This window comes from Seriola dumerili, unplaced genomic scaffold, assembly GCF_002260705.1.
Source record: "Seriola dumerili isolate Sdu_G_001 unplaced genomic scaffold, Sdu_1.0 BDQW01000331.1, whole genome shotgun sequence".
Lineage (NCBI taxonomy): Eukaryota > Metazoa > Chordata > Actinopteri > Carangiformes > Carangidae > Seriola > Seriola dumerili.
Window position 1 is genome coordinate 7,664,812 of NW_019174586.1, and position 26,889 is coordinate 7,691,700.

General features: G+C 40.7%; 1 protein-coding gene across 1 annotated transcript; it reads left to right on the forward strand.

Annotated features, from left to right (window-relative positions):
* The first annotated feature begins 1,361 nt into the window (after positions 1-1,361).
* Positions 1,362-25,921, forward strand: LOC111232588 (mediator of RNA polymerase II transcription subunit 12-like). Its single transcript, XM_022760172.1, is given in 44 exon segments — positions 1,362-1,472; positions 2,221-2,325; positions 2,434-2,625; positions 4,383-4,542; positions 4,760-4,935; positions 5,629-5,739; positions 6,093-6,365; positions 6,545-6,691; positions 7,116-7,215; positions 7,330-7,466; positions 7,641-7,772; positions 8,492-8,618; positions 8,818-9,047; positions 9,164-9,223; positions 9,384-9,557; positions 10,108-10,252; positions 11,150-11,268; positions 12,426-12,569; positions 12,677-12,840; positions 13,977-14,108; positions 14,262-14,489; positions 14,597-14,741; positions 14,949-15,069; positions 16,198-16,308; positions 16,409-16,522; positions 16,659-16,795; positions 17,524-17,703; positions 18,032-18,103; positions 18,190-18,353; positions 18,658-18,819; positions 19,006-19,207; positions 19,985-20,094; positions 20,230-20,365; positions 20,800-20,949; positions 21,209-21,574; positions 21,742-21,880; positions 21,977-22,191; positions 22,840-22,914; positions 23,114-23,343; positions 23,492-23,672; positions 24,600-24,709; positions 24,711-24,846; positions 25,646-25,727; positions 25,834-25,921. Coding segments are annotated over 44 exon segments (6,534 nt in total). The 5' UTR covers positions 1,362-1,370; the 3' UTR covers positions 25,872-25,921.
* Positions 25,922-26,889: the final 968 nt, after the last annotated feature.

Here is a 26,889-nt window from a genome sequence, read left to right on the forward strand (position 1 = left end):
TAAGATTAAAGAAATATAAACAAATATCAGTCTGTCATTCATTATTCACTTTTCCAGGGAATAAATGAGCCGTTGGGCAACGTGTACAGATTTCTTTGCTGGAATATCACAATTTGCTATGTGGTATTTTTGATTAAACATATTAATTTAGGAATATGCACAAAACTGAAATACTGAAGGTCCCAGTGTTGACATAGGAACCCTTTTCAAGACAGGGCTTCAAAAACAGAAAATAGAGCAGGACCCACATTATCATTTCTTTGGTGGCACATGTTTCTGTACAAATTTTCAATTTAAGACAAACCTGTTGACATGGTACCACATGGGATCACACAAGGGTTGATGAGATTTTTAACTTGGGAAATGATGTTGACAAATAACAAGTCCGGTGTAGTGCTATTTGTTTATGTGCACCTGTGACGTGTAAGTTTCTAATTTTCTAGATTTATGTATCCACTATTCCTATGGCGGCAAGTTTACATACATTAGTAAACTATAACTGTCCACATGATCAAATGTTAGACCGATTTTATGAATAGTTCACGTTGCAACTCATTTATTTACAACAGTAATACTGCCATAGATGATTAATGTCCACATTATCTCAACATAATATTATCAGTTAAATGTCTATTATATGGCTGACTGCGAGTCAATAATTAAGCCATTTTTTTTACAATTAGAAAGTCCAAGTGATTCCCAACCTAGAGATCAGGTCCCTCCAGGTCAGAAGATAAATCTGAGGGGTAATAAAAGGATAATCGAGATCTGAGACCTGAGAAAAAAGGTCTGCTACAAATTGTATATTAATTCTTGTATAATATTTGCTATTTTTGTGACATATTGGATAATTTTACCTCTTTACGCCTCACATGGCTATAAAAATGAAACCATGTGAACAAGTTTAGAGGGTGTCTCTTGGGTGGAAACATACCTGACACTGTTTTTTGTATGAGGTCACCATCTGAAAACTGTGGGAACTTCTAGATTAATTCAACATTATGTTGTCTTTTATAATCTTATCACATAACACATGTGACGTGTACAATTTTAATCTGTTGTAGTGGAGTAGAAGTACCACAACATTTAAAAACGTGTTTAAAATAAAGTGCCTTAAAAATATATTTAAGTAACTTGACTACTACTTAACAACTAAAGTAAACTGAGTAAATATACTTGGTTGCTTTCCATCAGTGGTCTATGTATTGTTTTATGTCAGAAATTATTGTAAGTCAAAGGGAAAGGTTGCATCCAAGTGGAAGTGTTCTCCATGACTTTTATTTTGAAGTTCGTAGCGGAAGCGTGTTTGGTTGTTGTAGCTCCGTTCAGGCTGCTGAGGAGGAGGAAAGCCCTGGCTGTGATGCCGCTGGATGATGGCTGCTTTCGGGATCCTAAGTTACGAACACCGGCCATTAAAGCGGCCACGGCTCGGCCCTCCGGACGTTTATCCTCAAGATCCAAAACAAAAAGAGGTCAGATTTTTACGATGCGCATTCTGAAAGGCCAGGAATGCTGTTTAGGGCAGGGAAATATTGAGTCAAGAACCTGTACGAGCTAACACTAGCTAGCCTGTTTAGCGAGCCCTCTAGACGATTGGGGCCTAGCAATAACAATGAACAGCACCCAGTTGTCAGTTTGTTAGCTAGCTCGCCAGCTTATTTGGAAAAGAACCGGTTCGTTAGATACCAGAGTTTGCTAAGCTTGTCCATGCTATGCAGTTTGAAATAAACTACTACGATTTTTTAGCGTTATGATAGAAAACAATAATCGTTGGCTTTTTAGATTGTGCGTGGCAGGTAATTGTTTGTTAGCTTGATGTTTTGGTACGAGTTAACGTTAGCGAAACCTGCACAGCTAAGCTTTGTGATCTGTACGAGTGTAGTAAGCTAAATGATCTATTCCCAGTGTTAAAATTGGAGTTTGGCCTAGCTGGGTAGTGCTGTTGGCTCCTGATCTATTATTAACTTAAGATAATGTGTTGATGTAGATGGAAAACTGGCTGCTTTACCCCTGGGGTATTCTGTCACCGTGTCTGCAAATATTTTTAATAATGACTTAATAACATTCCATTATAGTTAAGTGCATTTTCCTGGTGGCAAACCTAATCAAGCACACACTGATTTCCTCCAACTACTACTGGCTGTTTTAGGATCAGAAATAATGAATCATTGTAGATTGACACTAATGTTTTATCAATGTGCACTGAAATGTGTGTTTCAGGATGAGTTGACTGCACTGAATGTAAAGCAAGGATTCAATAACCAACCAGCTGTGTCTGGTGACGAACATGGCAGTGCCAAAAATGTCAACTTCAACCCTTCAAAGGTAATGACTGTTGGCACTGTAGCTACGCTGTATGCTACTTGTTGTATTTTTGTGTAAGTGCTCATAATTGATCTGGCCATCACACACGTTTCCCTCAATGCTTTGCAGATCAGTTCAAACTTCAGCAGCATTATTGCAGAGAAGCTGCGTTACAACACGTTTCCAGATACAGGGAAGCGTAAGCCACAGGTCAACCAGAAGGATAATTTCTGGCTTGTCACAGCAAGGTCACAGAGCTCCATCAATAACTGGTTTACCGATTTAGCTGGGACTAAACCCCTAACACAGCTGGCCAAAAAGGTAAGACCCTGGTGTATGTCACTAAAAGCCTTCTTAATTAAATGTTTTTTTTTATTGCTTTAACTGGTAGTATAATTGTTGGAGAAATCTGCTTTGTACATATGAGATATTTTTTCCACATTGGCCACACCCTCTGTGTTGTGCTTTGGTTAGCTGGATAATCGGTGTAATTTTTTGCACATCAGTCCCCTGTGCATGGTTTTTCTTTTGTTTCTTTGTTTTCATGTTTTTTTTTCATGCTGATTTCCACTATTTATATTCTGAAAGAACTGGTATTGATTTTTTTTTTTTTTTAGACCATGACAAAATCCCAACATTTTTCATCCATGTACACAAGAAAAGAGACTCAATTCCCACAAAATATTCAAAGTGTGAATACGATCAATTCAATCATAAATGTTCAAAGGTAAATGTTAGCATTTAGCTAACGCAGCTAAAGAGGCTGTAGAATACAGGCACATGTTTACACGTCCTGTGCTAACATCTCAAGAGTTTTGCAATGTGGGCATGCAAATTTAGCTTCACTTGTTGTGGTCTGGCAAGACTTGATAGACTTTTTCGCCAGGACATCCTGGGTACAAGTAGGAGACCTCGGGGTAGACCCAGAACACACTGGGTGAGGTAATTTATTTCATTTGGCTTGGGAACGCCTTGGATCCCCCTGGAGAAACTGGAAAACGTTACTGGGAGAAATGATTGTATTACGTTGCTTAGCCTGATGCCACTGTGACCCAACAATGGATAATCAGCAGAAGATAGAAGATGTATATCACTACTTGGAGACATTTACGAGTCAGTTCTGTGAAAGCTAAGAAGAGAGAAAACAAATAAATACCAGTAGTTGGATTGGCCATGGTGACAGAGCAGTCCCCCAAACTGTGCAGAACTCTCCTGGATGAATCAGCTCAACGTTACAAAACAAGAACAATTCAGAAAAGGTAGGTAATGGTGTGTTTTTCTTTTTTTTATTTCCTTATTAAAACAACCAAACTGATGCTTCTGTGTAAATCAAGTTTAGTGTTCGGATTGTTTGGGTGTATTGACTCAAAACACAATGAATGTCTTTATTTGTTCGTGGTGTTTTATTTTTTAAACTTGAAAATCTATATTTATAGATTGTATGGGGAGATGTTTTTCTCTTACAAATGGAAGAAAATATGTAAATCAAGATAAAGATGAGCTTTGTATTCATTCAAGTATTTGATAAATCCTTATTATTTACAATTCAACTGCAGTTTGTTTAGTATTTCTTTTAATTCCTACTTGCATTGCTGCATACATACATATTTGATTGTTTTCTCACCATATTAAACAATGTTTTGTTACTGTGTTTTTGACAGGTCACTTTTCCAGAAGCATAGCAGTTCCAGGTTTCTCCCCAGCTGCGTCACCTGCGCCACAGTTGAAACAATATCAGGACAACAGCAGAAATTGTGGACTTCATGCTTGCCGTTCCTCCAGTGCATTCATTTTCAAATCAGAACAGGCAGTGGTGGAACAGAAAATTAATTTAGCTAAAAAAAAAATCCCCAAGGATTTCTGTGGAGTGTGTTTACATAATTAGAAAGTTTATCAGCTGTTTGGAAAAAAAGCAACACTACTCATAAAAAAGAAATTCAATAAATTACTTTGACCTTTGTTTTCTGGCAGAGTTCTCATTTTCTTGTTATTTGTGGTGTTTTGATAGAAATATTCTGGGTGTGTTGTGAATTCTTTCACTCAACATTACTGATGCACATGAAATGCTCCTCTCACAGGTTCCAATCTTCAGCAAAAAGGAGGAGGTTTTTGGATACTTGGCCAAGTACTCGGTCCCTGTCATGCGTTCAGCGTGGATGATCAAGATGACCTGTGCGTATCACGCAGCCATCACAGAAACTAAAGTCAAGAAGAGACATGTGATTGATCCTTGTATAGGTAAGCAAGCAAAGCAGGTAATCAGCATGTTTTTTTTTAAGGAGCATTGATGTGTTTTTAGGCTTATTTTATTTATTTAAAAATACATAGTTATGATTATTTCTATGGGATGATTCAATTTTTTTCTGAGTAGAATATGTGTTACTTGTGATTAGATTTTTCTGTGGTGTTAAAATGCATTTTGTGTGTGTGTGTGTGTGTGTGTGTGTGTGTGTAGAATGGACCCAGATCATTACTAAGTACCTGTGGGAGCAGCTTCAGAAGGTGGCTGAGTTTTACAGACAGGTTCCCAGTCAAGGTTGTAGCTCACCCCTACCAGCCACTCCCGCTGACGTCGAGACGGCCATGAAGCAGTGGGAATACAACGAGAAGCTGGCCATGTTCATGTTTCAGGTCAGTTCACCCCTCAGTAGTCTACTGCTGAACACTGGTGGGGTTAGCATGTTACAGTAATCACATTCATTTTCCCAGTGATGCAGTAGAAATAACGCACTCTAATGACCTCTGGTAGTTACATTAGTTAGAGCTGTGCTTAAAATGGTGCTAGAGGCGTTTCTTGTATTGCACATAAAATTTCAACATAATTATTTTAGAAGATGTGATTTGGCAACATTTAGCTATCAAGGAAAAAGCTTTCTCCTCTCGTCGTCTCATTCTGCTTTACATTTTGCTGGAATAACAAATAGCACAAAACAGCAGAGGACACTGCTTTCGGTTTTATTAAACAGGCTGGTCTCAGCCACTGTTTAATAAACAAGTGAAGACCAGTTTTAATTAGATGACAGCAAGTATCGCAGGGCAAGTTCTGAACAACATACAACAACAAAGTAAAATGACTATTTTTCTCTGAGTAACAAAATAATCACATGACATTTGGGGAGAGTTGCTTTGAAAAGGAATCAGTAAAGGATGACTTTTTCTGATATTTGACCAACCTGAGTCTTTGAAGTGAAGATGGAGGTTACTGCATTTTTCAATCAGTGAATCCATTAATGACTTAATTGTAGGTCTGTACATTAAACATTGTAATAATTATGTCCATCTACTTGATATTAAGATGCAGCTGTGTTTTGTGTCTGTGTTCAGGATGGTATGTTAGACAGACATGAGTTCCTGACGTGGGTGTTGGAGTGCTTTGAGAAGGTCCGACCTGGTGAAGATGAGCTTCTGAGACTCCTCCTGCCCCTTTTACTGCAGGTATACTCCTCCATCCATTTACTGGCATCTCAGCTTCTCTACATCAGTCTCTCATCACTCATGCACTGATGGATTGCATTTGGGAAACACGCAGTACTACTTTACATTCGCACAGCTGTACACAGTTACACACACTAGCTGCTCCGTGTTATAACAGGCCTCTGCAGCTGTCCACGGTTTATCACGAACCTGCTGTGTTTCTTCGTTCACAGCACTTTGGCGGTGTTGACCTTTGCTGTCAGTAGCCTCTGGGGCCCACGGCCTCTCATTTTGTTTCTATTTCCAAAGCTGACGGATGTTAATGGTCACTGAGTGCAGTGGGTAATGCTGTGAATCTCTCCTCCGTCCTGCAGTACTCAGGGGAATTTGTACAGTCCGCTTACTTGTCACGGAGACTGGCTTACTTCTGCACACGCCGCCTCAACCTGTTGCTAAGCGACGGCAGCCTAGGCCCCGGCACAGGAGGACATCCAGCGCATGGCATCTTGACGCAGCAAGGTAACGCCCTGCCCCCCACCCCGACCTCCCAGCCAGCAGGAGGGAACCAGCCCCAGACACCCTTCACGGATTTCTACATCTGCCCGCAGCACAGGCCTCTGGTGTTTGGCCTCAGCTGCATGTTACAGGTATTATACTTTCATTTTGACTGATACATAATTGATATGCGTGACACTTTTTTCCATCATGCTCTGATAAATAACTTTGAAAATGGTTTTGAAACTATAAGACAAGGCTTAAAATACATCACTGACTAGTTCTGTTTTTCCTCTCCCTTGTTATTTGTGTGTGGTTCTTGTCACATCAGAGCATAGTGTTGTGTTGTCCCAGTGCTCTGGTGTGGCATTACTCCCTAACAGACAGCAGAAATAAGACTGGCTCCCCTCTGGACCTCCTGCCCATCGCCCCATCCAGCTTACCAATGCCAGGAGGCAACACTGCCTTTACACAGCAGGTACCTCCATCAGCACTGATGCAGTGTTTATCCTTCTATTTCTGTTTATTTCAAGACCACTTGAAAATGCATGCGTGTGTGTGTGTGTGTGTGTGTGTGTGTGTGTGTGTGTGTGTACAGCACAAAACCCTCTTGCTTGGTGACAAAATGTTACAGCATGTTATTGCAGAACAGGTAACAGAACAAAACAGATCTGGGCACATAGAAGTAACTAATGCAGGTAAAATAAAACACACAAATAAACTAAGAGAAAAAGGACTATTCTTGTCGTACCACTTAAGATGGTAGGAGAGACCTGTCACCTGATAAACACAGCTGGTGAGATTCTGGCAGTAACCACTCTTGGTTGGTTTTTCCCATTGACTTTTGGATATTTTTATTTGCCAGATGACAGGATGATATCTGAACCCTTCTTTCACCGCAGGTCCGCGCAAAGTTGAGAGAAATCGAGGAGCAAATTAAGGAGCGGGGCCAGGCAGTGGAGTTCAGGTGGTCGTTTGATAAGTGCCAGGAGACCACAGCAGGTGAGACAACTGTTCCTTTGTCTCTGCAGACACCTGTGAACAGCTCATACAAACAAGCTTGTTGGAGGACAACAATGGTCAATGTTTGAGATGATTTTTTCGATCTGTTGCCAGGGTTTACCATCGGAAGGGTTCTCCACACTCTGGAGGTTTTGGACAACCACAGCTTTGAGAAGTCTGACTTTAACAACTCACTGGATTCGCTGTACAACAGGATATTTGGGTCAGGCCAGAGTAAAGATGGCCATGAAGTAAGGATTGAGTCTTCTTATTTTTAAAAACTGAATCTTTTTAAATGGGATATTACAAAAATACACAGTCACCATTAAAGTTGAGCTAATAGTTTTTAATTTGATGGTATAATTTTAATGCTGGAATGTGAGCCACACTCGCAATATTGTCTCAAAATGCATGTTTCTGTCCAGATGTCACCGGATGATGATGCGGTGGTGACCTTGCTTTGTGAGTGGGCAGTGTGCTGTAAGCGTTCTGGCAGACACAGGGCCATGGTGGTGGCCAAGCTGCTGGAAAAGAGACAGGCGGAAATAGAAGCAGAGGTAAGAGACACACCACCTCTGCTGACTTCTGATACATGTTTCTGTCTCTTGCTTGTTTATACACAGCCCCAAACCAACTTCATTACATCTTCTGTTATTGGTTCCCAGCCTTGACTTGACTTGTGACCCCTTGCACTCTGCATCACAATTTAGTGTGTGTGTGTTTAAGTTATCAGCAGTTCAAACAGAGAATAAGCTTTCCTGCTCAGATTTTCATTTAATTGATTTTTAGAGGCTGGAAGAGATGAAAATATTCTGCATGTTACCAGAAAAAGACCAAACATTTGAGAAAGTTGTAAAAAAAAAAAAAAAAAAACCCCATTATCAACAGAAATGTGTTTTCTTTCCTTATTCCTTTAATCATCTTTTGACCCCTCAGATTTATTTTGGGACCCCATGGGGGGGTTGGGAACCACTGATCTAAGTCTGAGTAACTTTGCTGTCATGTCTGAAAATATCCACCTTTGATATTCATCTGCAAAGCACTTGAGTTTGTATTTTACAAATCAACAGCTGAGTTTCCTATTTGCTGTTTTGCCCTACAGACCCGTCATGCCCTCCATCATTACGATAACATTTAAAAAAAACTCCTAATGCTTCATTCGTACTTTGTGGCATCTGTAGACCAAACTGTGAACTCAAATAAACGTGTCGAATAAGGAAAGTTTTTAAATAAGTGCTCTACATTTAGCACTCAAAGGCTGTGTGTTTGTTTGCAGAGGTGTGGTGAGTCGGAGGTGGTGGATGAGAAGGGCTCTGTGTCATCCGGCTCCCTCTCAGCTGCCACACTACCGGTCTTTCAGGATGTTCTGCTGCAGTTCCTTGACACTCAGGCCCCCACACTGAGTAAGTCTTTCTTTTTTCAGTCATTTCCTCCGGCTGTAAGTCTCAAATGTGCCAAACTTGATCTCAATCTAATACTGAAGGAACTTTATATCCTTTTGTCTTTGCCTCTTATTTCATTTCCCAGTGCATATTTATTATAAATGATTTGGCAAGGGAAACCTGCTATTAAATTATTCAAATCCTCTTTTCCCCTCTGTAGCGGAGCCTGGGAATGAAAGTGAACGAGTGGAGTTCTCCAACCTCGTCCTGCTCTTCTGTGAGCTCATCCGTCATGACGTCTTTTCCCACAACATCTACATGTGCACACTCATTTCCCGTGGCGACCTGGCTTCTGACTCCCACCTGCCGCGCCCGCGATCCCCCAGCGACGAGCCCTCCGATGAATCAGAGCGCAAGGAGCAGGATGCAGGCAGCAGTGTCAAGATGGAGGCATGTTGGAGGCATCTGTTGTTGGTGTTGTGGAGTGTGATGAGTCACTTTGTGCAGCAGTACAAACTAACAGTGTGGCGTAAAAGGGTAACATGAGATTATGGTTTGTTCAACAGGATACCGGTCTGTCAGAGTCGATGGAGACTGATCACAACTCCAGTGCTAATTTTGACGAGGTAAAAACAGTATTTAACCTTTAAGTTTCCTGCCATAAAGCTTTTTTTTTTTTTTTTTTTTACAAATTTTAATCACTTCTACAACATTTCTCTCTTGAACATTCTGGCATTGCTCATGTGTCCTTCCTTAGAGTCATTTCAGCTTCCTTTTGCCTTGCAGATGTTCTCTCCTCCGATGCACTGTGAGTCTAAGGGCAGCCCTTCTCCAGAGAAGCCAGCTCCAGAGCAGGACAGCAAGGCTGGCTGTAAGGACAAGGGCATGGACCCGGCCTTTCCTCAGCTATACGAGCAACCCCGCCACATTCAGTATGCCACTCACTTCCCTATTCCTCAGGTGAGAACGCTCATAGTTTGGCATTTAAAAAGAAATCCCAGGGATGATTGGATGAGCACGATTCCTTAGAAAACACCATATTCTATTTTGACTGGTAGTTTAGTAAAGCTTCCGTCCTGATGCATAAAATATACAGTCTGCACCTTTCTCATGTTAGAATTTGAAGTTCTCCGTTCCACAACTTTCTGAACTTTAATTCACGCCCCACTTCACACAGCAGTTGTTCAGATTTGTGTTAAACATTTGCAACTTTCTTTACTTAATGTTTTTCAGTTGTTTTTCAACCATTGCAGTTCAACCAGATCTTATTTGATTCACCTTACTGTTGAAACCTCAAAGTCAACTCAACAATTGAGATTTATACTTTACAATTTACAAGTTAAATTTGTAAAATTATTCCTCAAACCGTGTCATGTCTGTGGTGCAAAAATATATGCACTAATATATTTTTTCCTGTTGTTTGGTTCATATTATTTCTTGGTGTGCTGCTCAGGTTATCAAGTGCGTCCAGTTCATGAGGATCCTTGTGTCCTTTTGTCTTTGCCTTTAGGAGGAAAGTGCCAGCCACGAGTGCAACCAGCGGTTAGTGGTCCTGTACGGTGTGGGCAAACTGAGAGATGAGGCGCGACACACCATCAAGAAAATTACCAAAGACATCTTGAAGGTGCTCAACCGCAAAAGCACAGCAGAAACAGGTACCTCAATTTTATCAGCTTTTGACTGATGCTTAATGTCCTGCGTTTCCCATTTAGTTGATATTTTACATTACCTTAGCTGTAGGCGTGCAGTTTGTCTGGCAGCCAGCTGCCATTTAAGATTACGTTTCATCAATTTAATTGTACCTACTTTTCATGTTAAGGAATGAAAATGTGAATCAGTGAAATTGCTTTGAAGTTTTGATGAATGTCCCCCGATTTATTGAGTGAATTTTTTCCTGCATCCCTCTGTAGAATAATCCATGAATATCATATTAAATATAATTTTGCCTTGTGGAAAGCAGCAGCCTCATCATACTTGGAACATCGTTCACTGGCACACATCGATTGCTTGTTTTCTCACTGTGGCCAATCCTAATAACTCTCCTCTTTGAATACTTTTCATTTGTATTCCCTTTCTCCTGCCCTTCTTCAGAGAACAAGCTTTTTCTCTTTCTTTATCGACCTGGGGGGATGGCATTACTCAATCTTCTTTCCACCCAATTTCTATGCTAATAGCTCTCATCTGTTCACAGACACTTTATCTCAGATACATGTGACCTTATTAAGGTGATTTAAGGTTTTCAGAGTTATAATTGCACAGATTGGAGTGTTTTGTGTCAACTTAGCACATTCCTTTGGGCTCATGATGACCTTCAGCTCACAACTGTGTTTCTCTTAAATGAAAAGTACAATTTCCTTTACTTTAACTGCTTTTATAGCAGTGTCTTTGGCAGTAAAGCTTCAAATTGAAGGAGGCTGGAAATAAGATAACAGGCCACTGGTTTAACTTGATTTCACGGCTGGTCTGTTCTGCTAACTGGAAAGAACACTGCTGACCAGTTATGAGTTGCTTCCTCTCTTATTTTTTTTCACCTCTCTGTCCCACATACGCAGGAGGGGAGGAAGGACAAAAGAGAAAGAGGAGTAAGCCGGAGGCCTTTCCCACTGCAGAGGACATCTTCTCCAAATTCCAGCACCTCTCCCACTTTGACCAGCACCAGGTCACCTCACAGGTAAGACCAGACAACCTCACCAGTCAAAGGGGTTCATTAAGGCAAATACTCCAGCAGCCTAAAACAAGAGGCCTCCCAAGGTGACTCATTTGGATGCAAATGTAATTTGAGTGTAATTTGATTTCTCTTGTGAGATGTCTGAATACAATTTGAATGGATAATGCACTTGGGTGGCTGTAACTTGAAAACCCAGCAGAACATAATGTATTTAAATTTTAGGTGGTACAGGTTGTAATGGAGAATGCAGTTGATCCTGAATCCAATAAAGTCAATAAAATCACATAGATGATAAAATATAAAACACTTTGCATTTCATTTGCATTTTTAATTGCTTTTAATTCAAATATAGTTAATAGCAATCAAGCAAGCAAAGCTTTATTTATATAGCACATGTCATTCAAGGTGGAAACACAATGTGCTGCACAAAGGTTGAGCTGCCACAGAAGTTGCAATCACAAAGAGTATGAGAATAGTAACAAGAAACATTAGACATGAATAAACACAAATTAAAACGAACACATAAATGAAATGTATGAATTAAAAACCATTAGGATAATAAAATAATTAAGACCAACAACTGATATGTAAAATACATGCAAATTAAAACTATTAAAAAGTAAGAATAAAATAAGTAATGAATTACACCAATAGAATAAAAAGAGATATAAGTTAAAACCAGTAAAAGGAATACAAACTAAATAAAATCATAATTAAGTGCAGCAAACCAGAAAGGAATGTTTTGAATTTAGTTTTAAAAGACGGTAGCGTTGGAGCAGCCCTAATATGATTAGTTAGCATGTTCCAGTGGCTTTGAGCATAAAAGCTAAAGGCAGTTCCAGAGTCAAGACTGCGTGAAACTAATATAGATTTAAAAAGTCTCAAGAGGTGAAAAACTGTTTCTTTCCAAAAGCATTATGGTTGTGTTGGTGTCCGTTTTTGTATAAAAGAGTTTAACATTTTGGAAACATGCTTATAAGCTTTCTTGCCAAGAGTTGGATCAGATATTGATTGAAGATTGTTTCATTTTAGACATAGACTGTCTCTGTTGGAGCTCTGCTGAACAGTGTTTTGTGCTTTTGCAGCTCAGAGCCAGAGGGAAGGTGGGAAATATATTTTTTTTTCTGCATGTTAATGATGTCTTGATATTTTGTGTGCAGGTGTCCAGAAACGTGCTGGAACAGATCACCAGCTTTGCCTTAGGGATGTCTTATCACCTGCCTCTCGTCCAGCACATTCAGTTCATCTTTGACCTCATGGAGTATTCCCTGAACATTAGTGGCCTCATAGACTTTGCTATTCAGGTACAAGTAACTTCATCATTAATGTTATTTAACATGGAAAAAACAGAAAAAAAATACTTTTAATCATCGCTGTTTGTAAATATCCGTTGACTGTGTGTGTTTTGTAGCTTCTGAATGAATTGAGTCTGGTGGAAGCCGAGCTGCTGCTGAAGTCGTCCAGCCTGGTGGGCAGCTACACCACCAGCCTGTGTCTGTGTATTGTAGCCGTGCTGAGGAGATACCACTCCTGCCTCATTCTCAATCCTGAGCAGACAGCGCAGGTTTTTGATGGGTATGTGACTTGATAACACGTGATGTTTGCTAACAGCATACCAAAAATTAAAATCTAAACTAGAATAGATATTTAATTGGGGGCCCAAACCTGGGACTGTATTGTTTTGTAGTCATTATAGTGAAATTAACTGAAATAGAGGTCGGATCCCATCCTTAAATTAAAGGGATGTTGGCAGGGTTAATACATCAGTTAAACTTATAATTAAAGTAGTAAAAAAGATGTTTGGAGTTGCAAGTTAAAGAATCTTTCCACTGTCTTTAATGAGGATTTTTATTGTCTCAGGACTGCTGACAGAGCACTTAGTTCCTGAACGCCTGTTCTCAGTTATTTGTGATGCTGGTACTTGAGGAATTCTAGCTGATTCTGCTGTTGCAGTTCTATAAAGTTTGATTTTGTTTTAAGCATTAGCTAAATGCCTTAAGCGTTAAAGAGAAAGCTTGCTTATATGAAGCCTCTATTTAAAATCAATGAAATTAAATATAAAAGTTTTGCTTATACAAAAAAGACTTAAAGGAATGGCTTGATATTTTGGGAAATATGCTCATTTGCTTTCTTATCAAGATTTAGACAAGAATATTGATAACACTCGCATGACTTTCCGGTAAATATGAAGCTACTGCCAGCAGCCGGCTAACTTAGCTTAGCACATAGACTGGAAAGAGCAAGAAACAGCCTCATGATTGCATCTCTAAAGCTCACTCCGTTTGTAAAATAGTTTTGTAGTTCTAGAGGGGAGTGTGTGCTGGACTGTTTCTCCAGGATGTTATTGGTCCTGGCCAAGACATAGTCCGGCACATAACCACCCGTAAAACTGCAAATTGTTGTTTTAACATTTCAGTTTTTGTATGGATTACCACATAAGACCTAGTGAGTTAATTAGTGAGCTTCAGAGTTGCTGGAAGGTGGATTTTGTTTCCTTTGAACAGAGCCAGGCTAGCTGTTGTTTTCATGCTAAGCTAAGTTAGCTGGCTGCTAGCGTCATACTTACCATACAGCCATGAGAGCGGTATCAGTCTTCTCATCTGACACTCAGCAAGAAATCAAATAAGCCAACCCAAACTGTCAGACTGTTGCTTTAAAATACGTTGCTGAAGTAGTCGCTGGTGAATCACGTGTGGAAAATGTTTTCACAGGTTGCGCATCGTGGTGAAATCAGGTGTGAACCCGGCAGACTGTTCCTCTGCTGAGCGCTGCATCTTGGCCTACCTGTATGACCTCTATACCTCCTGCAGTCACCTCAAGAACAAATTTGGCGAGATCTTCAGGTAGGACTGACTATTCAGCTGTTTGAAAATGAAATTTGAGAAGGGAATGTATCAAATAGTGTCCAGGACTTGTTTTCTGTGTTCGACTCGATGTAATTTGTAGTTATTTCTTTTCAGCACGAGTCTTACCTCTTATTCTGTGTTCTCTCTCAGTGAGTTCTGCTCCAAAGTGAAGAACTCCATCTACTGCAACATCGACCCGTCAGACTCCAACATGCTTTGGGATCCTGTGTTCATGATGGAGGCCATCGCCAACCCCTCAGCCCACAACTTCAACCACTCCATGGTGGGCAAGATCCTGAACGACAGCCCCGCCAACCGCTACAGCTTCGTCTGTAACGTGCTCATGGATGTGTGTGTGGACCACCGAGACCCTGAGAGGTGTGTTACTCTTGTTACTGTTACTTTATATGTGTGTACGTCTGAGACTGCTTCAGTTTTCCAACTCCCTGTTGGACTGTTGTTAACATCGTGTGATGTGCTTTCAGGGTGAACGATATTGGGATCCTGTGTGCAGAGCTGACGGCGTATTGTCGCTCTTTGAGTGCTGAGTGGCTCGGCATCCTCAAGGCTCTCTGCTGCTCCTCCAACAATGGCAATTGTGGCTTCAATGATTTACTGTGTAATGTAGATGTGAGTTGTGGTTTCATAATTTTGTTATCTGTCACTTCTCTTGCTTTGATCCTTACCATTGCTTGCTTCTAAACAGCTGTTCTGTCAAATTTCTTTGTATGCCACATTTTTGATATTTCCAAGTCTTAGCTGTCCTCTAAATTACAGCAGCTTTTGTCACCATACAGCATTCATTTTAAAGTTGATCTTTGCGCTTGTGTCCTTCAGGTGAGTGATTTGTCCTTCCACGATTCCCTGGCAACCTTCGTAGCCATTCTCATTGCTAGACAGTGCCTACTCCTAGAAGACCTGGTTCGTTGTGTGGCCATTCCTTCCCTCCTCAATGCAGGTAAGGATTATTTAACCTTAAGCATCCTGTTATACCAAAATATATATTGCCAATTAAATTGGTGCAAAATTTAGAAGTGCTATCAAATCATTATTCAACGTTTAGCTCAGTTTGGTCAAGTATGCATGTATCTGACTTGGAGTGGGAGAAGTAATTTCAGCTATTTCATTTTTTGCTTTTTCTACCATGTGTCCACAACTTTTAGATTTTTTTTTTACTATTTATCTGCCACATTTAGCTTTTTCCGCATTTTCTATTGTAACCGATTGTTGTTCTTTATTTCAACCATATTTTGACCATAGCTATCTATTTCACCCATTTCTATTACTGCCATTCTTCATGCACTCGTAGTTGCAACATGCAGTGTTCAGGTGTTACCACTGACTAAAGTGTGTGTATATATGTATATGTGTGTGTGTGTATATATATATATTTATAATTTATTTTTTTTATCAAATCATAATTTATATTCTGTCAAATTATTTGAGCTATGATTTACCCATCTTCCCACCCAACTGCAGAAATACTCCATGGAGTACGAGTTCCCACTGCTTGAGAACCACTGTTTGAAACAATGCAAAAAGCATCTATGCATATATAATCTCACAGCCATTAGTCTTTCTGTAAATGAATGAACAGTACATTGCTACTTGGCTCATAGAAAGGAATACCAATCTGTATAATGCATACTGCTGTCAGAGAGGAAAGTAAACGCAGCGTATTTGATCTGGATCCATGAAACCTCGATGTGCTTTGTGCACTAGCCAGAGAAGAGCCTCTCTCTCTCCCTGCTGTTAATCTTTCTTCTCCCAGCTTGGACACAAAGCCCCATTCAGCCATGCTGTTTGGTGTTTGGCTCATTTTATAACGCAGCTACACATGCCAAATGCCAACAACTCTGGCTTGTGATAAATGCTTTGTTCTCACTCCCTCTTTCACGACAACAGCTCTATGAAAATTCCTCTTCATCCTGACTGATGAGAGGTCTATCTAGGACAAGGTTTAAATTTAGATGTGTGGCTTTGATGGAATAGATGGTGTAGCCTATGCAAAACAATGAGAGCCCGAGTTATGTGATGGGAAGAAGCTCGACTCTAATCAGTGCATGTGTCCGGACTTTACCTCCAGCCTGCAGTGAGCAAGACTCCGAGCCAGGAGCCAGACTCACCTGCAGGATTCTGTTACACCTTTTCAAGACACCACAGCGCAACCCTGTCCCCCAAGATGGTGTGAAGTCAGGTAGCGAACACAACCAACAACTTTTTACCATTGTTTCAACACATTTTTGTTTCTACCTGATTGTGAATATTAATCTTATCCTGGTGATATGACTTTGCAGATAAATCCTCAGTTGGTATCCGGTCGTCTTGTGATCGCCATCTTCTTGCTGCCTCTCAGAACAGCATCGTTGTTGGAGCAGTATTTGCTGTCCTAAAAGCTGTCTTCATGCTGGGTAAGGATCTGTGTAGCACTGTCATATTAAGAAGTTTGAGGTTGGAACCTGTTATATAAAGAAAAACTGGTTTTCCTGCTCATGATTCCGCTGTTAGATCTCAGTGCTTGATTTTACTGGTCTCTTCATATTTTAGGTGATGCTGAGCTAAGAGGCTCAGGACTGTCACATCCTGCTGGCCTCGACGACATATCTGAGGGACGCAATGTCTCCATAGAAACGGCCAGCCTAGATGTGTATGCAAAGTATGTTCTGAAGACGATCTGCCAGCAGGTGAGAAATTGAGTTGAAATGAGGTGATTGATTTTGAAAGAAATAAAATTACACTACCACTGTTAACGCAGTCGGTTTGAAATGGAAGATGTGAAAATGAAGGTACAAGTGACTACTCTGAGGGCCAGTGCACAGTGTCCTTGTCATGGTCAGTGTTATCAATGCTTATGTATTTTCTCCCTGAAAGCTTTTGTGTGAATGCGCATAGAAACGGTGAAGTTTCTATTTTAATAATATTAAAATATATTATAAGCTCTCCTGCTTTTCTGAGCTACTTGTAAATGCAGTAAGTCAAAGATGTATAAAAAGTGTGAATGAGATCATTTTCTGCAACAGATGTTACTTATGCCACATGGACATGAAGGCCAGAGAGAGAGCTGGCAGCAGCTCCGAGGGCAGGACGTGCTCTGAGCCCTTAAGAGACTTCAGACACAGTTTCTACCCAGCAAGGTTCTGACATGTGCAGTTCTATTTCTGAGAAATGAACCTTTGCCCTGTTTTCATCACCGCCCACCCAGCTTTGGATAAGCTTGCTTTGCATGAGTCATGAGTTTACATGATTCTATATCTTAAGCTCTGGTTTCACTGAAATCTTGCTCCTAAAATCAAGATGCTGTTACTCTGATATTGGGGTGTTAGGGAATGTTATTCACCGACCACTTTAACGTTTCTAATTCTGCCACCTTTTTCCTCTTTCCCCTTGCTTTCCCTCTTGTTCTGTCCTGCAGGAATGGGTGGGAGAGCGCTGTCTGAAGTCTTTGTCTGAGGACAGCAGTGCCCTCCAGGACCCGGTGCTGGTAAACATTCAGGCCCAACGGCTGCTGCAGCTTATTTGCTATCCTCACCGCCAGCTGGACAGTGATGATGGCGACAACCCACAGAGACAGCGCATCAAACGCATCCTACAGGTAGAAAATACACATAGACTGTCATTGTGTTTTTTTATATATATACATATATATATATGTGTGTGTGTGTGTGTGTGTGTGTGTGTGTGTGTGTGTGTGTGTGTGCGTGTGTTGGTATATGTATGAAACATGGACAGGTTTTTCAAGTGTGTAGGCCTTGACCATGTCTTTCTTGAATCAGAACGGTGCACTTTTGCTGCCCTCTCCTGGCTGAATCAGGGGTTGAGGAAATGTCTTACCAGTACGATGAACTGTGCATACTCAGAACTGGCTTTTGACAAGAAAGGGGGGAAAAATGTATCTAACTATCAGTTATTCTCTTTCATAGAACATGGACCAATGGACGATGAGGCAGTCGTCCCTGGAGCTGCAGCTGATGATCAAACAGAGCACAAACAATGTAAGCTGCTGCTTTTTGAAGGGTGAAATATGAATGTGTAGTCTTTGTCAAAATTATCTGAATATTCCTCTTTTATTTTTCAATAGGAGCTCTACTCACTCTTGGAGAACATAGCCAAAGCCACCATAGAGGTGTTTCAGAAATCAGCTGAGATGAACTCCAGTAACCCCTCAGGGAACGGAGCAGCAGCCCAAGGTGGCTCAGCACCCAACAACAATAGCACCACAAGCAAGATGAAACCTATTTTAAGGTAGGTCATCCTTTTTTTTCCCCATGTGTTTTTCTCTCTAATAAAATTTTAAAAACACTTTGTTCTTTAAATCTGAAGTGTAGGTAATATTGTTAAGGCTTAAACCCTTGCACTTGATGTCTTTTCACATTCATTGCAATTCACTTACTTCTTATTTCGAACTCAGTGAACATAAATATGTAAATTTATAATTCCACACAAGGGGGTCAGATGGTAAGTCCTGCTACCTTCTTTTCCTAGTGTTTTTGGTCTGCATGCAGTGATGCTCAAGTCTTCACATTTTTGTTTGCACTCTGGTCTGCAGCTCTTCGGAGCGGTCAGGTGTTTGGCTGGTGGCTCCGTTGATAGCCAAGCTGCCCACCTCAGTTCAGGGCCATGTGCTGAAGGCAGCTGGAGAGGAGCTGGAGAAAGGACAGCACCTGGGCTCTTCCTCACGTAAGGAGAGAGACAGGCAGAAACAGAAAAGGTAAGTGGCAAACACATACATCTTTGATACTTGAACAAATGAGATTTTACTTGCGAGTACGTATGGCTGGAAGGATGTTTTCATTTGGCGTCACTGTCACAGGCTATGGAAGCTGCAAAAACAAAATTAGCCAGCTATGTGAACAAGATTTCTTCTTTTATTAAATTCAGTTTTTTCCTTCCTCAGTATGTCTCTGCTGAGCCAGCAGCCGTTCCTGTCTTTGGTGCTGACCTGCTTGAAGGGACAGGATGAACAGAGGGAAGGCCTTCTCACCTCGCTCTACAGCCAAGTGCAGCAGATTGTCACCAACTGGAGAGAAGACCAGTACCAGGATGACTGCAAGGCAAAGCAAATGATGCATGAGGCTCTGAAACTACGCCTGAATCTTGTAAGAACCAGCTTGACAGAATCTCTGGTTATTAGGTCCATGTGTAGTTAGTTTTGTTCCCTTGTATGTTGACTTTTTCTAGATTTGTATCTCAGGGAACCAGCACATCTACAGGTCTGAAAAAGTCTTACAAAGCACTGAATTTAGTTTCCTTAAAGATGTCTTAGAAGTTATGAAAGAGTCTTGAATTTAATTAATATAATGTAAGTTTTACATTTTTCTGTATCTGAGTTTGAGCTGCTGGGAGACGTCATACTTCTACCTGTGAACTAAAAGTGGAATTGTTTTGACAATTGACCAAGGGTGCTGTTCATGCTGCAGTAGCTAGGAGCCTCACCCACTCATAATGAGCAAATGTAGTTTTTAGCAAAAACTTTGAGTTGAGTTCCTTTTTAGTTTAGTTACTTTAAATGAATTAATCATGTTTTGGTTCATTTTGGTTCATTAATTTAATGAATTGTATCTTTAGGAACTATTAACATAGTACTGGGAAGTACAGAACAAACTTTGGACAAATTAATTTAAGCAATCATGAAAAGGGTATAAAAATTCATTCAATGTGGTATTAATTAGCTCATTAAAAGTCTTAAATTTGACTTGGTAAGCTGTGCAGAAACCCTGACTACATTGCAAAGTCCATGAAATGAAAGTTTATCATCCAAAACATTTAATGAAAGTCATTCACTTCATTATTGCTCTACTATTTAAAATCCAACATTGGGTTTGATTAAACAAGCCATGAGGAGACTAACAGTATGCTTTCCTCTCCTTACAAAGGTGGGCGGTATGTTTGACACGGTGCAGCGCAGCACCCAGCAGACAACTGAGTGGGCAGTACTGCTGCTCGACATCATCAGCAGCGGCACAGTGGACATGCAGTCCAATAAGTGAGTGTTGAGTCCGGTCCGCTCAGTATTGCTCTAATTGCACACTTCAGTTATTATTCCTAACCATAAATTGCTGCCAGTACAATTATCAGTCGCTTGATCTGCCTGACCCTGATGATTGTTTCTCTCCAACAGTGAGCTCTTCACAACAGTGTTGGACATGTTGAGTGTGCTGATTAACGGCACACTGGCTGCTGACATGTCCAGTATCTCTCAGGGCAGCATGGAGGAGAATAAGAGAGCCTATATGAACCTGGTCAAGAAGCTCAGGGTAAGAACAGCACACCTTTCTCACCCATAGCCAGGACATATAATCATCATATAATGGCTGTTTACGGATTAATGGGTTGCTTTTTGGCAATTTTTTTTCTCTTATGTAGGAAAGGAGGTGAAAGTTCAAATTAAACTACACACACAGTAGAATCTGTTCTGTCAAAATAGACCTTAAAAAAACTGTTAAGGTATGACCGACCACAACAGTATCAGCGTATCAGGAAAGTGAAACGATTGTATAAATCATCTTGTATGAAAAAGGCTTTCACACTGGCAGAAAAAAATGTAACTACATCTGTCTTGACTGGCTGATTACTTTGCATAAATCAGTTTTTCAATAATATGCCTGTGTACGAGAAAAACAATAAGCTTTTAATTGTTCACATTTTCATAATCGCTCCTCTCCACAATGTTCCCATTTTATTTCCACAGAAAGAGCTTGGAGATCGTCAGTCGGAAAGTTTGGAAAAAGTTCGTCAGCTACTGCCACTGCCCAAGCAAACCCGTGATGTGATTACCTGTGAACCTCAGGGCTCGCTCATAGACACAAAGGGTAACAAGATCGCTGGCTTTGAGAAGGAGGTAAGCGGCTTTATCATGTTGCTCATGTTCCCTGACGTCTACCTGCAACGTTACAAGTGAAGTTTCATTATGAGTTGTATCTCCAAGTAAAATAAGGATGTTATTATTTGTGGTTTATGTTTTGTGGTATGATTGGTGTTGGTGTAGATACACAAAATTGACATTACAACAATACATTGTGCCAGAATGTGGTAACATAACATGTACATGCTTATCACGAGTAAGATAATAAGACTGCTGTGTCATTGTTGTCCATCAGGGCCTTCAAGTATCAACCAAACAGAAGATTTCTCCTTGGGATGTCTTTGAGGGTCTCAAACACTCCGCCCCTCTCTCCTGGGGCTGGTTCGGTACAGTGCGCGTGGACCGCAAGGTCACCAAATTTGAGGAGCAGCAGCGTTTCCTTCTGTACCACACCCACCTGAAGCCCAAACCTCGTAGCTATTACCTGGAGCCGCTCCCTCTGCCCCCTGAGGAGGAGGAGCCCCTGACGCCCGTCTCCCAGGAACCAGAGAAGAAGATGATGGAGCCAGTGAAGCCAGAGAAGAATGTGCCTGCTGTCCCCTCCGACTCAAACAAGAAGAAATCCAACAAGAAGAAGAAAACTCCCCCTACCAAGACTGAGGTCAGTTATGTCTACCTAATGATTTTAGAATAATATGCTTTTAACAACAGTCATTCTTGATGTGGGAAAGTGGTGTCAGACTTTTGGACTCCACTGTATTTCTTCCCTGGATTGATGTCTGTACGATCAGGTTTAAAAAGTAATACATTTTGGACTTTTCCCTCCAGGACTTTGTGAACCGTACACCAGGTGGTGTAAGCTACAGCACTAATATGCCACCAGACCTGATGCAGAACCACCCATATGGCAGGATGTACAACCAGCAGGCCATGAGCATGTACACACAGAACCAGCCTCTACCTCCAGGTCAGTTCACGGTGTATTGGTTGAAAAAACAATAACTGAAAATAGCATCTGGGACTGTAGTTTATGTAATTTGTTTGTTTGTTTTTTTTTTCACAGGAGGTCCCGGTTTAGAACCTCCATACAGACCTGCCCGAAACCCACAGATGAACAAAATGATGCCTACTCGGCCCAGCTACCCAGGCATGATGCCCGGCATGCAGGGAAGCATGCCTGGCATGATGCAACTGGACAAGCAATACCCAATGGGTTATAAGCCCCAGCCTAGCATGCCACAGAGCCAGATACTGCGCCAGCAGCTACAGGTCAGACTGGTGAGTCAGTCTACACTGACAGCTCAAGCAACACCCTCTAGTCACGTAGAGCTGAACAAACTGAGTAGCTTGTGAGATAAAGCATAATTAGGATAGTTGATTCCCTTTGTTATTGCTAAAGACCCATTTGGACAGGATTAACATTATGTGGGGGATTGGGGGATAAAATATTCCCTGTGGTCAATGGTAATTTAACTCATCGCTCTGGACAGGATTTTGATATATTCCTTATGTGGTATTTGTTCTAATGTCCCAGTTTTTGGGACTGGTGTATGTGAAGTGATGATGTTAAACTATTTTTCCTTGGAAAAAATCTGAGATCCCCTGTAAAATACAAGAATGTTGCTCCAGATAGAATTTAAATAAGATGAGGACAAGAAAGTTTGATGGAAAAAAAAAGGAAAGTAGTTTCAGTTGTAATTATCACTGGGGGGGATGAAATACATGCTCCAGACTGGATTAAAATCACAGGCAGGAAATATTACAATCATCCCACCACCCCTAGATCAATAAGTCTTGTGCAAATGGGTCTTCAAATTAAAATGAATGTTTAAGTAAAAAAGCTGCTATTAAATCAGTACTAAGAGGAGGAGAAGAGGCTGAGGACATTGAATCTTTGCTGTTTGCTGACTTGTTCTCTCTCTTCAGAATCAGAGCATGATAGGGCAGCAGATGAGACAGATAACACCCAACCAACCATACACTCCAATGCCCGCATCGCAGGTAAATGTTTCTGTTGTTTTTCTTTTCTCTGTCTAAGAAATGCATGCAAGTCATCTGACACTTAAAAAGCTGCTTCCATATTCACACAAGAGTCCATTCACCATTTTCTAAACATTTGCCATCTACATAGAAATGCTTGTAGTTATATATGCTCACTTATATGCGTTTTCATGGTGTTGTTTGGGTTCTGTGTGTTCAGAACATATCTCAGGGCTATACCACATACGGATCACACATGGGGATGCAGCAGCATCCGTCCCAAGGTGGTGGTATAGTTCCTTCATCCTATGGGAACCAAAACTTCCAGGGCACCCATCCTGGAGCCAACCCAGCTGTGGTGGATCCTCTTAGGCAAATGCAGCAGAGGCCCAGTGGTTATGTTCACCAGCAGGCTCCAGGCTATGCACACAATATGCAGAACACACAGAGGTCAGTAAAGTGTTGTAAGGAAGGTTTTTTTTTTTTTTTTCTAGACAGTTGACATTGTCATAATTTACCATCGTTTTTGTCCTTGATTTTACATTAACTACTTTGCTGCCTACCCTCGTATTTCTTCTTCCTGTCCTGTAAACCTCAGGTTTGCCCACCAGCCCCTCCAGCAGAATCCCATCATGCACGGCCTCAGTCACATGGGAGGCCAGGGTGTCCATCTAGGCTTGAGGCCCAATCAGATGCTGGCAGAGCAACAGCAGCAGCAACAGCAGCAGCAACAACAACAGCAGCAACAGCAGCAGTACCTCAGACAACAAGCACTCAGAGTATGTCACTTTATCATCATTACTTTAGATATGTTTTGGCCAAGTTTATTCATTTTAATGAGTAACTTGTGAAGTGAAAAGGAGGCTGTTTGTGTGCACTGCCTTTTTAATGATGTAACCCTGAAGCTATCCAGTGTTTCCTAATTGAATAAAAAAAAAAAAAGATGTTTATATTAAAATACACGTGGTTATGCTGAAAAGTAAATAAATATTTGGACACAGACAGGTCAGGTTGTGAAGATGAGAGGACAGATTGACTTTTGTTACATCACCTGATTTATGAGTCGTGGAAATTCAGGGCGTGTAGTTGTACTTTACTCCCAGAGAATGTAGTTGCCTTGTGAAGCCTTACAAACACTAAATTACATGACTAACTGATTTCACCAAATCACAAATAATAACAAAAGAAACTAGAATCTAAAGGTGAATCTACGGATGATCAAATTGGCAAACATTTGATGAAAAGCAGTCTTGATATTGATGATAATAACTGAGCAAAGCTAAAAGGCATGAGAGCGAGGCATTAGCTTATGACAACCTGTTCACAACTGCAACTAGGAGCAGGGGAAACTCAAGATAGACTGACAACATGAGATTTGTGTTGTTGCTCAGCCTCAGCTGCTCAGTGCAGAACTCTGTCTTGCTGTTGTTAATCCTTTAAAAAGCGTGATAAGAGATTGTAAACATGATTTAAAATGAATGCTACAACACTGCTATTTAGTTTTGCAGTGATTGGTGTAGCCAATGCGTAACCATAAATAACTAATAAAAGCATAATCATGGTTAAGCTTGAGTCCAGTAAGCTGAGGGCTCTGAAAGGCACTGGCCTCAGGCTGTATTACAACTCTTACAATTTGAATACGTCTTCTGTGTTGCCAGGGGCCAGACCAGTCAGTACATTTTTTTTTTTAAATCAAAAGTCACAAGTCTTTACCGCTAATATCAACTCTTGTCCTTTTTCTCGGTCATCCACAACAGCAGCAGCAGGCGGCCCAACAGGTTCAACAGCAGCAGCAGCAGCAGCAGCAGCAGCAGCAGCATCCAGCCGCAGCAGGTTCCTCCTCAACAGCAAGTTCCACAACAGCAGCAGCAGCAGGTGTCAGCGGTGCCTCCACCAGGCCAGGCACAGAACCAGGGCCTGGGGATGCAGCCACTGCCCCCCCAGCAACCTATGGTAGGTCCCATACTGATGACAGGGGCTGGATTGTTAGTCCAGTTGTTAGCAGGGTGTACAGTATATGTAAGGAGAGCTGGAGTCGGTGACTTTGCCAGTCATTTGTAAAAGCACTGTCAGAAAGATTCATATAGCAATATGTAGTCGAGTATAAGACGACCAATAACACTGACGGATGAACAAAACCTGTGTGGGTAAAAGAGATAGTTGCTTTATATTCAAGTGTCATGCTAGTAGTTGTATGTATTAGCCAATTTATGTCAAATGTGTATACATGTCTGTGTAGCCCTTTTTTCCAGCTTGAGTTTCTTTTGTTTGCGGGTTTAGTTTTTCTATTTATTTCAGTAAGTTATACAAACCAATTTGCAGAGACTTGAAAGTTGAAACCCCGTGAGAAAAACCGTGATGACATGTCAGAAAACTGATAATGACTGAAGTCGTTATTAAATCTAGTTGGTAAATTAAATTCCTTTTGGTAGACAACCCTTAAAATTGAGGAAATTGTTGCGTCCTTAAATGCACCACTAGAGGCTTCAATGTTTTCGATATGGTCCATGATTAAAGCTACATCACCACACAACATAATTTTGATTCTAAAATGAAAGGAAACTGTCAGCCCTGATGGAGCACTTACTCCAAACTAGTTTCAAAACTCTGCAAGTTGATTCTCATAGCATACTACAATAAATGTACACCTGTCAGGAATCAGTCTAAAACCTTGGTATGAATTTTGCCAAATGATTGGTTGTATATTATGTATATATAGTTAGTACTGAATGTGACTGTGAATCTGTTTTAGTTCCCGCGACAGGGAATGCAGCAGACTCAACAGCAGCAGCAGACCGCAGCTCTGGTCAGGCAGTTGCAGCAGCAACTTTCAAGTAAGTCAGAAACTTCTTCAGACATCATATTTTCTCCCCCATTTATGTGTGAACCTACAGTTGTCAAGATTCCATGTTTATAATGAAATGTTCCTACTCTTTACAGATACACAACCAGGACAAGGCACCAATTCATATTACTGATAGTGCTTGTTCATAGTAGTGTGCAGAGAGAGTGTGGGGAGGCCCAGCTCTGTAGAGTGGCAGATGAATGTGTCCAGTCCTGTGTAGGCTGTTAGGAGAGATGACTGTTCCAAGGCACAAAGGACAACCAACCAGATGAACCAAACCCCATCTCGACCACTGAGGCAATGATCAGAAAATATCCTGACTTCAGTCGTGTAATTATGGATTATGAGGGGGGGGGGTACTGCTCTGGAGTAAACACATAATGGTTAATAATGGAGAAGTCTATGTAAAAAAGTACCAGAAATTATAAGAATAATGCAATTTTTTTATTTTATTTCAATTTGTACAATTTTTTCAGTTTCGTGTATTTCTCATTAAAAAATCATGTCAGTTTTTATGTCTTGTACTTGTGTTGGCTGCCTGTATACTGTTCAAAACCTGTCAGTCTAACAATTATGGTGAGAGTAGTGGGGATGAAAAGATTTGTTCTATCAAATAAGGCTGTTGTTAACCAAAAACAATCCTAACACTAAGTTATTCTGTGTTTTGAGTAACTTTTACATCCTGTTGATTAGATTGTGTTGGCCAATGATTGATCCCACAATTATTTGAAATTAAGGTTTTTAAACAGGAACTTACTGTACATGAGCATTTAATTCTCCAGAAGAAGAATTTATTTCATCAGTAGATATGACTGATAGGATGATAATCCAACATGATGCACAGAGGTAAATGACAGCTTTTAACAACACAGGTTTTTTTTATATTTATTCCACAATTTTCTTTAACAAGACAAGTTGATGCTGGAGGCACTTTTCCTCGACTTATTACTGCAACGGTTGGGCAACTTTTACAGTTTCAGTGTGTGCCTCAATGTAGCATTACACTATTACAAGTGAAAACAGTGTCTAAAGCTTTGCTACAATAGACTGTTTTCTCAGCAGGAAAAAAAGCACAGGTGTCACTAATAACGTTAACGATGCCGAGGTTGCATTGACGTGTCCCGGTGAGCCAGCATGCACAACACCAGGAC